Here is an 11,820-nt window from a genome sequence, read left to right on the forward strand (position 1 = left end):
GAGGCCTTAATCATGGGCCCTTTGAGGATGCTAAAGCTGGAATTTCTCTGATCACAATTAAAGGTTTGTTCCTAATCAGATAACCCTTTTGTTTTTTTTTTCCTTTCCCTCTTCTTTGAGAATGAGACTTGTTTATCTCACTATAGTTCTGGGTGTTAATGGAGTGATCTTTGTTTCTTTTTTGGTTGCCTTGAATGTCTGTCAGGTGGTATAAAGTAAAGGCTCCTCAGCAGTATACCTAAAGTTCGAAATGTATGTCTGAGACTGAACCTCTGAGGCTAAAGATTTCATTTTGAAAAAAAAAACAGAAACCCCATTTGCTTTCCATTCTAGTTTGAAAGATTTTCTGTGGAAAGAGAGGAAGAAAGGCATTCATATGTCACTATGGAAGCCTATAACTCACTGTGCTGCTATAATCAAGAACAAGAAGAGCAGGAGGAGAGATGGTTCTGGTCTGACCGAGGAAGGGAAGAGAAGGCCATCGATTCTCCGGCAATTGCAGGAGAATAAGCTCAGAGAGGCTCTTGAGGAAGCATCTGAGGCTGGTTCTCTTTCTAAATCACAAGACATTGATTCCTCGGAGCCTTCGAACCAAGAGGGTGGTGGCGGTCTCGGGCGCTCGAGATCCCTTGCTCGCCTCCATGCCCAGAAGGAATTCTTGCGTGCCACTGCTCTCGCTGCGGACCGGACCTTTAGCTCAGAGGAGCGCATTCCTAGCTTCCAGGATGCCTTCAATAAGTTCCTTACAGCGTACCCCAAGTTTCAATCCACGGAAAAGATTGACCAGTTGAGGTTGAACGAGTATCGCCATCTAACCGAGTCGTCCGCAAAGGTATGCCTTGATTACTGTGGCTTTGGCCTCTTTTCGTATCTTCAAACTCAACAATATTGGGAGTCATCGGCATTTACTTTGTCCGAGATAACTGCGAATTTGTGCAACCATGCCCTTTATGGAGGTGCCGAGAAAGGTACCGCAGAAGACGATATCAAGACTAGGATTATGGATTATTTAAACATACCTGAAAAGGAATATGGGCTTGTTTTTACTGTGAGTAGAGGTTGTGCATTTAAGTTACTTGCTGAGTCTTACCCGTTCCAAACAAACAAGAAGCTTTTGACCTTGTTTGATCATGAGAGCCAGTCTGTGAATTGGATGGCTCAGAGTGCCAAGGAGAAAGGTGCTAAGGTTCACAGTGCCTGGTTTAAATGGCCTACCATGAAACTCTGCTCCAGGGAGCTGAGAAAGAAAATTGCAAATAAGAAGAGGAGGAAGAAGGATTCTGCAGCCGGCCTTTTTGTTTTTCCTGTACAGTCGAGGGTAACTGGGGCCAAGTATTCTTACCAGTGGATGGCACTTGCTCAGCAAAACAATTGGCATGTATTGCTTGATGCTGGGTCATTGGGTCCCAAGGACATGGACTCTCTCGGATTGTCCCTCTTTCGGCCAGATTTTATCATCACCTCGTTTTACAGGGTATTTGGCTCGGACCCAACTGGATTTGGATGCCTTTTGATAAAGAAATCTGTGATGGGAAGCCTGCAAAACCCATCTGGACATACTGGGTCAGGAATGGTGAGGATCCTCCCGGTTTTCCCCCAGTACCTTAGTGACTCCGTGGATGATGTTTTGGTTGGAATCGAAAATGATGCATTAAATGGCAATGAAGAGTCCCTCCCCGAAACACATGGGGGTTCGTTGATGCCTGCCTTTTCAGGTGTCTTCACTTCCAACCAGGTGAGGGATGTCTTTCAGGCTGAGACAGAACAAGATAACAGCTCAGACAGGGATGGCGCTAGCACTTTATTTGAGGAGGCTGAGAGCATTTCAGTTGGAGAGGTTATGAAAAGTCCAGTTTTCAGTGAGGATGAATCATCAGAGTATTCATACTGGATCGATTTGGGTCAGAGTCCATTTGGGTCTGATAATTCTGGCCAATTGTCAAAACAGAAAGCAGGCTCACCTTTGCCACCGTTGTGGTTTTCTGGCACAAGAAGCAGTAAGCGACTCTCTCCGAAACCAACGTCGAAATTATCAAAGAGCCCAATGCATGATGACAGGATGGTAAACCTCAAACTGCATGAGGATCCTGTGTTGTCCTTCGATGCTGCTGTGTTATCAGTGTCTCAGGAACTTGATCGTGTTAAGAAGATTCCTGAGGAGGAGCATTTTGTAGAAGCAGATGCCTCTCAAATTAGTGATTATTACGCAGATTCCCAGCAAGTTGAGATCCAAGAAGAGCAAGTGCACAGTGATACAATGTTGAGTTCTACTGCAGAAGAGTCCAGACTCAAGAACCAGAATTCCAGCCTTCAGCCTGGTAATCGTGAGCATTCCTCAACCTCTGAAATACGTCAAGAAGTGAAAGAAAGTGCTATAAGGAGAGAAACAGAAGGTGAGTATAGACTGCTTGGAAGGAGGGAAGGTAATCGATTTGCTGGTGGTAGATTTTTTGGTCTTGAAGATGGTGACCGAGTTGCGAGCATGGGCCATAGGGTCTCTTTTAGCATAGAAGATAACCAAAAAGAAGATTTGAACCGTTTGTTTGTGTGTGGAGAAACATCTAGGACTACCCTTGGTGATGATGAGTCTGTAAGTGATGGTGAATATGGTGACGAGCAAGAGTGGGGAAGGAGGGAGCCTGAGATAATTTGTCAGCATCTTGACCATGTTAATATGTTGGGTTTGAACAAAACTACCCTCAGACTGCGGTATATGATCAATTGGCTTGTTACCTCATTACTTCAACTTCGGTTACCTGGTTCAGATGAAGGCAACGGAGAGCCGCTCGTGCAAATATATGGCCCTAAAATTAAATATGAAAGGGGTGCTGCTGTAGCTTTCAATGTGAGGGGGGGCAGTGGAAGAGGGCTTGTTCACCCAGAAATTGTACAGAAGTTGGCCGAGAAACATGGCATTTCTCTTGGAATTGGTATCCTTAGTCACGTTCGGAGAGTGAATGGTCCAAAACAGCACTGCAGATTTGACCTTGATGATACAGCCTTGTGCAAACCAATGGCTAATGGCTGCCAAGATGGTAAAAACGTGTTCTTCAGAGTTGAGGTTGTTACTGCATCACTCAGTTTTCTTACCAACTTTGAAGATGTATATAAGATGTGGGCTTTTGTGTCCAAGTTTCTTAATCTGTCATTTGTTGAAGGGGATGAATTATGTACAGTCCCAGAAAGTTCAGAAGATTAGGATTCGGAGCTTGTATCCATGTTTTTGTTTTCATTTTGAAGATACAGCAACCCCACCAACGCTTTTAGCTCTGTGGGACTGGAAATGCTGGAGCTTTAACCTTTCTGTAATGAAATCTGAGACAGTGAATTAGTGGGAGATGTTGAAGCAAAGAAACAATGGAAAGGTATGGTATTGTGAGGTCTTTGTTTTTTTGTACCCCCACAGGAGCTTTTCCTTTTGAGATGGTGAATTTTTTCATTCTTGTTATATCGATGGATGATTTTTATTTTTTATTTTATTTTTTATTACCTTAAATGTGGAGTTTGCTTGAAATTCATATGTGAGCTGAGGAAGTAATATGGAATGGGAAAGAGTCAAAATTAGTCTGAAAACCGTTTCCAATTTGTGCAATAGGTGTTTGAACTAACCATGTTCATATATTTTGGAGACAAACTCAAATACCATGTTCTATTCTATTTTGTCTTTGCCTTTTATATATATATATATATATATATATATTGTAAGGGTCAAATTGGTAGCTTATAATTTAGCCTCGAGATAAGGTCGAAAATCAAGCTAAGAGATAAAGTCAAGAAAAGATAATACAAGTTGACTTAGACTCCTAAAAAGAAAAGGCTTCATAAGGCAAGTTCAACTCAATGACCCTAAAGAAATATACCTCTATATAAGACAAAGATCCCACAAATTGGGGGACCTTCAACAGACTCTCCATAGGCTCAGGAGGACTTCTCGACACATAGACTAAATTCATCCATTGTATTGAACAATACGTGAGGCCATATGAGATTGTAAAATTATCAATCATAGTAGATTTTGCTCCCAAGCAACCCGTGGATATAAAATTTTATGTCAAACTACGTAAATTTTCATATCTCTTCATTTATTTTTATTTATTATTTATTTTATAGAAGAACGTGAAGAACATCGTATCGAACCCAAGTCACCATCATGGGTCGGGGATACTTCCTTCTTTTGTTCCGATCTGTTATGCAAATTTTAGGTATTAACACACGCATATAATTTCTGTGCTAAATAATTTCTTTCATTCTATTTCGTCTCTCCTTCCCTGCTCGGTACATATTGATATTTTTTTGCCAATTATGTATGCATTGAGTTTAAATTAGGTAGATCACTACCTTGAAATCTTGTAAAAGTTTGCACAATCCACACTCTTAAGATGTTATTGTTTTTGGACCAAGACAGAAAATGTCTTTGCTAAACATAGGGGAGATTAAGCTCCCTTACCTACACGGGAGAGATGCATTCTCATGAGTCATGGCATTAAAATTAAAGTGAAATAATTAACTAGAATTTGAAAGGTCTTCTCCCAATTGAGCCACATACCTTTTTGAGTAATTTAATACTATAGTAAAATAATTGAAAGAGTGCTTGAATTTGAATGGTCAGAAATATAACACTTTATCTTTTTATCCGAAGTTACCAATGGTTGTTTTAACAGCTATTTAATTTTACCTTTCAGAAAGTAATGACGACATGGGCTAGAGATCTTCTTCGACGTGCTTCTGCTTTCTGCGTAGACTCTGCTGCAAGACAAATGAGGCAATCTGCAATTGAGTCTGCAGCATCATCCGAGTTAGCTCGGCCTCCGTTTCGATCCGCCGCTTCTCTAATTCCAATCACGAGGCCTCCCTCGCCTTGGCCATTTTGCCTGGTTGGTCTCATTTTTCTTCACTTCCCCAATTCATCTCATTTTTTGTGGGTGTCCGACTTGTCCAACTTCAGCCCGAGAGATCGATCACTTTTATTTTTATACATTTTTTTATAAAATTTTTGTAGGAAGAGAATTTGCATCTTGAACCTGAGCCCAGAGGCCAAAAATGAAGCTTTATGCACCTGCATATCGTTTTATCTGACTAACCGCAAAAGAAAATAGATCGTCGTGCACTTGCGGAACTAGAAAATCATATCAGAAACTAAATAGCGTGCCTAAAGCTGGAAGATATTACCTTCTCCATTATTCAATGTTTTTGAGCTCCAAAGCTTGCAGTTCTTAAAAACAACTAGATCAAAATGTTTGCTCGGCCATTAGACTGATTGCCACGAGAAGATTATATCAAAGCGTGAAGCTTGCAAAATGCAATTGAGGGCAAGGGCGTTCGTCGGGTCAGGTAGGCTTATATCGGTTTGTGTTTTCTGGATACGGGTCGGTCCGGGGTTGGATCCAGACACAAACCTGAAATTACATCGCGAGAGTTTAATATAGCTTGTTCATGTTTAAAATTCCATGTATTGAAATAGCTCTCTTGATTTCAAAACGCTCAGAACTTACATTGGGAGGGCGAAAATAGATAATTTTACCCAACATCATTCCTTAAAAAATCTCTCATATAAGGTGCAGTTGAAGATTATAGGTGTTATAGTTTGTTGAGGAAATCACATTATATACCTCAAAGTTACCTCTGTAATGTTAAATTTTGTATTAAAAAAGCTATCCAAACTGGTTTTGACACCCTAAATTATCAAATTTGGACAATTTACATTGATTAAGATAAGATCGGATCGACGAAAACTAAAACGTTGATATATCTATAAGAAAAATAATAGTTGCAGTCGTGATTACGCAAGCGTCGTACAATCACTTTTGAAAAAAATGAATAAATACAGGACATACATGAAAAGAAATTAATTTTTCAATAATACTTTACTCTTTTTTAAAACGATTGCATTTTACTTACGCACTCTAGAATTGTATGTAACATTACTCATTTTGACACTTTTATTATCATAATTACTAGCTAAATGGATAGTGAATTTACAAATAAAGGTTTGGATAAAAGTGACTAAGGGTCATCGCAAGTCAAAGTTTAAAGTTTGCGGAAGTGCTTGTCTTTTCATCTATTCTTATTACATTTTATGGTGCGAGAGACTTTCCCAAACTCACTTCTTCTTGATAAATAACTCTTCTCTTGCTTCTACCACATACTCTACAACATCAACACGAACAACCAATGCTAACACTCCTACCAACTCATTCCCTTGCTTAATTTGTTAGAGGATCATGGGTTTCCAAATTATGTGGTAAAGCCTTTTACATGGTCTTATTATGGCAATCTAATATGGTAGTTTATTAGGTAGTGTCCACAACTCAATGTTTTAAATTCCGTTTCCAATTTAAGCACTGGAATAGAATATTTTAGTATCGATGTATTCCGAATCTCCGATATACCATTTTAGAATTAACTATATATATGTGCATTTTTATATGTATATATAAATTGATAACTAATAAAATAAATACATGTATATGTAAGTGTGTGACGTCCCCAAATTCTGTTTGGGATCGGACGGACATTTGAAGCGTCGAGACATGCAACACAAGGTTACCTGCCCCCGTTCATGACATATAAGATGCAATATTCCTAACATGCATCTAACAATATGCAATATTCGCAGCGGATAAATTTTTTCTTTAGCAATACTATGCACCAAATTGAAAATATCCCAAATGCTTAAAACATATTTCATACATAAAAATCCATTGAACAACTAAGATCACAACACTAGTCCAAAATGGTTATGATCCAAAAAGTACTAGAGATGCAACTCAATCATACAAGTAGTAATTTACGTCAATTACTATGTTAAGATTTATGTCGCATCGTCGCTTAGTCAACTGTGTCTAGTTGATCAGCTTCTGATTCTCCTTCAGGTCCTGTAACAAGATCTACCATTCGGGGGGAATGGTAGTTGGGACTACCAAAGTGAGATTTGATTACAAATCTCAGTAAGTTAACAAAAAACTTCCACACAAGCTAATAATGCATGGATGACAATAAAAGCATAAATGCATAATCAAATTCATAAGTAATTAAAGCATAACTTGGCGTACAACATAGCATAATTGACATAACTTAAATTGAAACATGAACTGAACTTGACTTGACATGAACTTGATCTGAAACTTGACTTAGCATGAACTTGCTTTGAAACTTGAATTAACATGAAAAATACATACTCCACAGTTGTTGTGGCCCCATGTATTCTACGTGTAAATACATACTCCACAGTTGTTGTGGCCCCATGTATTCTACACAAACTTGACTTAACATAAAACATACATACTCCACAGTTGTTGTGGCCTCATGTATTCTACGTGTCACAATTGCTGTGTCTCACATATTGTATGCGTCACAATTGCTGTGACCCCATACATAAGTAATCAAGATGAAACGTGACTGGAATATGAAATGACTGAAGCCTTGACGTAACATAACGTGACTTGAATATAACTTGAAATACATGACCAACTTGAGATAGAAACATTTCGTAACATGGCATAACATATAATAGACAACATATTTAACATGACATACTTGTAACAGTGAATATTACATGACTTGACATACATGTAATAGATGACATACTTAGCATGACGTATTTGTAATGTACAGTAATACATAACAGAATATATTATGTAACAGATAAAAATTGATGACAGAATAAATTCTGTATAATAGACAATTACGTGATAACTTGGCATGGCATGACATATATGATAATACACATACATACACTGTAGTTCCTTTACTTAGCACACATACACAGTAGACTGCTAGTAAGTTAAAAGCTAACTTACCTCGATCTCCGCGTTTCTTATAAAATTTCAAGTGCGACCACGAGGAACTGTAATTAGTGATTCTAAAAGTTAAAACTAAATCACTAATAATTTGAAATATGGAAAATACTAACTTAAAGAGTAAAATTTTCATTTTACTCTCTACATGTGGGAAAATGACTGTTTTACCCATAACTTAAGGATTTTGCATACTAACTCCAAAAGTTTTCAAAATTTACATTCTTCATGTAAATTTTGTCCTAAACTTAAATATCAACTCAGAAAAATTTAAAACAAAACACAACTATGAAGAACACACTATGACCGAAACATCCATAGGTCATTTTTCTTGATTTTTGTTGCAATTCCTTCTAACTTCAAAACTCATGCTTAAACCAAAATTTTGCAACAAACATCTTCCAATCCTAAGTTCAAAACCATACTTAAAACATCCATTTAGAAAAAGCTAATAATTAACACCAAACTTTTTTTTGTAAAAAGATCAAAGCACTTGAATCACAAGTTTTGACCTTAAATCAAAACATCTCCAAGAATTTCAAAAATCAAATCTTACTTCTAACATATTCATAATATCATCCTAACATCAACCATGCTTTAAATCATCAAACTAAAGTCACCAAAATCACAAAATAACATTTGGAGTTTTTGGTTTTACACTTAGTCCAAAAACATAAACTTTTCCCTCAACTAGTTTTGATAAATCTCTTGATCTATGACTTATAAATATATGATCTTCAAACCAAACCATCACATGGTTTAAAAAGATGTCCTAAAACATATATAAGCTTCTAATTCAAGATCACATGGTTAGAAATTAACCAAAACATAAATTTAGCCAAGAATATCCACACTTTGACTTATTTGAATATCTCTTTGCATAAAATTTCATATCTTTGAAACTAACACCAAATATCTTCAAAATAATAATATAACATGTATATAAGATGCTTATGATCCTCCAATAAAATTATCAAAGTCATTGGAATAGGTTTAGACCACCAAAGAGTTAAACTTTCTCAAAACAGAAACTGTTTTTCTTCTTCCAGTTTCTAAGTTTCTAAATTTAAGAAAATCTTTCATCAAAACCTTTAATCATGCAAAAATCCTCAACCAATAGTCACATATACATGTTAACAATATTCCATAAAAATTTTGGACCAATATCTATCCATTAGCTTGGTCAAAAACTCCAAACTATAACATATTCTCCAGTTTATCTCCCAGAATGACCTTTCTATAGTTTACACAATATTTTACTGACCAAATGATTTTCAAATGGGGCAAATAAGATATCCATGTAAACTAGACTAAAAAAGGAACAACTTATATGAAGGAGACTTTATGATAAAATGCTTACAAAAGCTTCGAAATGGGTGTGCAAAAGACCTCCTAAAAGCTGTCTGAGAGAGAGTGTTTGATATTCTTTCAATGGAAAGTGTAAATGAAGATAATTTCGTGGGGAGAGGTGGCTGGAGATACTTATGGATGAGATATGGAAGAGATGAGGCTGGAGTTGAGAGTTGAGTGTAGTTTTCTCCTACCCAAAATATCTATAAAAGATTATCTCATAATATTCTATCCAATAGTATCTACAAAAAATCAACTTAAGATATTTTTATCTAATAATATCTATAAAAACCAACTCAAAATATTTTTACCCAATAATATTCATGAAAATTACCTCAAGATATTTCTTTTTATCCAATAATATCTACAGTTTTGAACAGACGTTTTGTCCGTAAATATGAAAAAATATTATTGCGCCATAAGACTTTAAATAACCCTCCGTGTCTAATGGCACAAACCATAATACATTTTGACACTTCTAACTATCTCCAATAATCAAAAACACACTTCTGATACCATAATAAATAATAACATTAACTATGTAGTTAGACAAAAATCTATACGATTAATGGATTTATGAAAACTTATGGGGTTTTCACGAGATTCCTAAAGTTAATAGAAATTTCACAATTAAATTTCTAGCGGGCTGTTACAAAGTGTGTATCATGTATGCGTGTATATATGTAAATGAATTGACGATTTATAAAATGAATATACATTGAGAACATTAAAAGAAAAGTAGAGATATTAATGTCAAAAGATAATATTAAGAAAATTACAAACTTGAGTTAAGATACAAAAAAATAAAAGAAAAAAATTAAAAGAGCTGATAAATTATTAAAAATTATGATATTTAAAAAAGAGAGAATGAGAGAACATATTTAAAATTACAAAAAAAATGGTATAAATACTTTTTAGAATTTAGAATTAATTAAATACTATTTAAAATTGACAAAATTGCTATTCAAATTCAAGAAAATTATAAAATTGCTATTAAAACAGTCCGAAATGAAATGGGTCCAGAATGCTAATTTCAATTTAAACTTGACCAGAATGGCTGAAACGAACTACTTATTAACGAAAAATTCTAGTTGAAATGATCGGAACGAATGGAATTAAAAATTATACTACAAATTCAATGGCGATATTTTGTTCAGGTCGAGTTTGAAGATCCAAAAAAGGAGAAAAATAAAGGAATTGCGCACTCGAGATTTTCCCAAATGCGAGTGGTTCTTCTAACTCTTCAGTTCTCAAATTGGCTAAGTGAGACTCTTCTAAGTAAAATAGTATGGAAGACCCCATGAATATATTGGGTGGAGGCTGGAGCAGTGCTTTTAGATTCCATCAAACAGGAGAAAGAACGATTATCTCTGGCTGTGTACCATTTTGAAGGGGAAGTCTAGATTTTGTATCCACTTTTTAAGGATATTGAGGAGATGATGTCCTTCGAAATGTTGAAAATCTTATATGTGAGATTACTATTTCAATGTAGAGCAAAATAAGTATGCTTTAGATAAAAATTAAAAAATAATAAAAAAAGACAAATAGCTATTCCAATTTAATTGCTCTTTAAATATAGAGTTTTACTACATACAAGCACAGTCGTGTACTAATCTGTGTATTAATATTGATTTATTCATACTTAAAATTTAAATTAACACTATTTTTAATTAAATCTACTTTTTGACCAATCACATCACATTGGTGTACAGATTAGTGCACAATTATACTTGCAACTATATTTTTCCTTAAATATATATGGCTAATCTAATGTTGCTATTGCTAGGCACTTGTGTCTTGTATAGGAAAATTCATTCTTTATTAACTTGGTAATCTTAGAATTGAAATTTTAGAGTTTTTGTTTAATTCTAAAATTTAGAGCCGCTGCATTTGAATATAAAGATGAGTTAAATTGAATTGTAAATAGTAATATTTTGTGAGTTCTATTGAGATGAGTTTAACTTTTTTAGATTGAAATATTTTAATTTTTTAGATTAAAATGTATGAAATAGGTTGAGATGAATTTAACTTCTTTTTTTTTTAATGAAAAATTGAAAAAAATAGTTGGTTATTTCAATAATTGGTTTGAAATAAATATATGCATAAATTTCTTGTTTAACATTAAATGTATCATAAATGCTATAAGATCAACTTTATAGATATATCTGCTCGTCTTATAGTTTGGATAAAGATTTTACATCTAAAATTTAAGGGTTCGTTTGGACATTTAAATTATCTCAAAATTATGTAAATAATAGTGAAATGATTTGAATTAAGATATTTTATCAAATTTTGAGATATGAGAGAAAAAAATTGAATAAAAATATTATAAAATATTTTTTAATATTAATTTTATTTTAAAATTTGTAAATATTGTACTAATTTTTATATTTAAATAATGATTAGGTAAAGATTAGGTTAAAAATTAAAAATGAAAATATATTTCACATTTGGGTGACTATTGAAAATAAAATTCTGATAAATTTAAAAAAATTTGAGAATGCCGTATCTCAACTTTTATGTCCAAATTGTTACTCTTATACTCACGCGCCTTCGTCCCGCGTATACACAGAACCGGTACGGACTGAAAGATGACATTTCCTACGTGCGAATCACACGCTTAAAAATCTGACACGTGCAGTGGCCCCTCCCTTCCAGCACCTGCAAATGGGGG

The 11,820-nt window shown here is 34.9% G+C and overlaps 1 protein-coding gene across 1 annotated transcript; it reads left to right on the forward strand.

Moving 5' to 3' along the window:
• Positions 1-268: 268 nt before the first annotated feature.
• On the forward strand, positions 269-5,088 carry LOC122296680 (the record flags this gene model as incomplete). Its single annotated transcript, XM_043106484.1, has 3 exons — positions 269-3,365; positions 4,683-4,874; positions 5,000-5,088. A coding segment is annotated over one exon (2,931 nt), but the record flags the coding sequence as incomplete, so codon positions are not given.
• Positions 5,089-11,820: the final 6,732 nt, after the last annotated feature.

The sequence above is a fragment of the Carya illinoinensis genome, chromosome 15 (assembly GCF_018687715.1).
Source record: "Carya illinoinensis cultivar Pawnee chromosome 15, C.illinoinensisPawnee_v1, whole genome shotgun sequence".
NCBI lineage: Eukaryota > Viridiplantae > Streptophyta > Magnoliopsida > Fagales > Juglandaceae > Carya > Carya illinoinensis.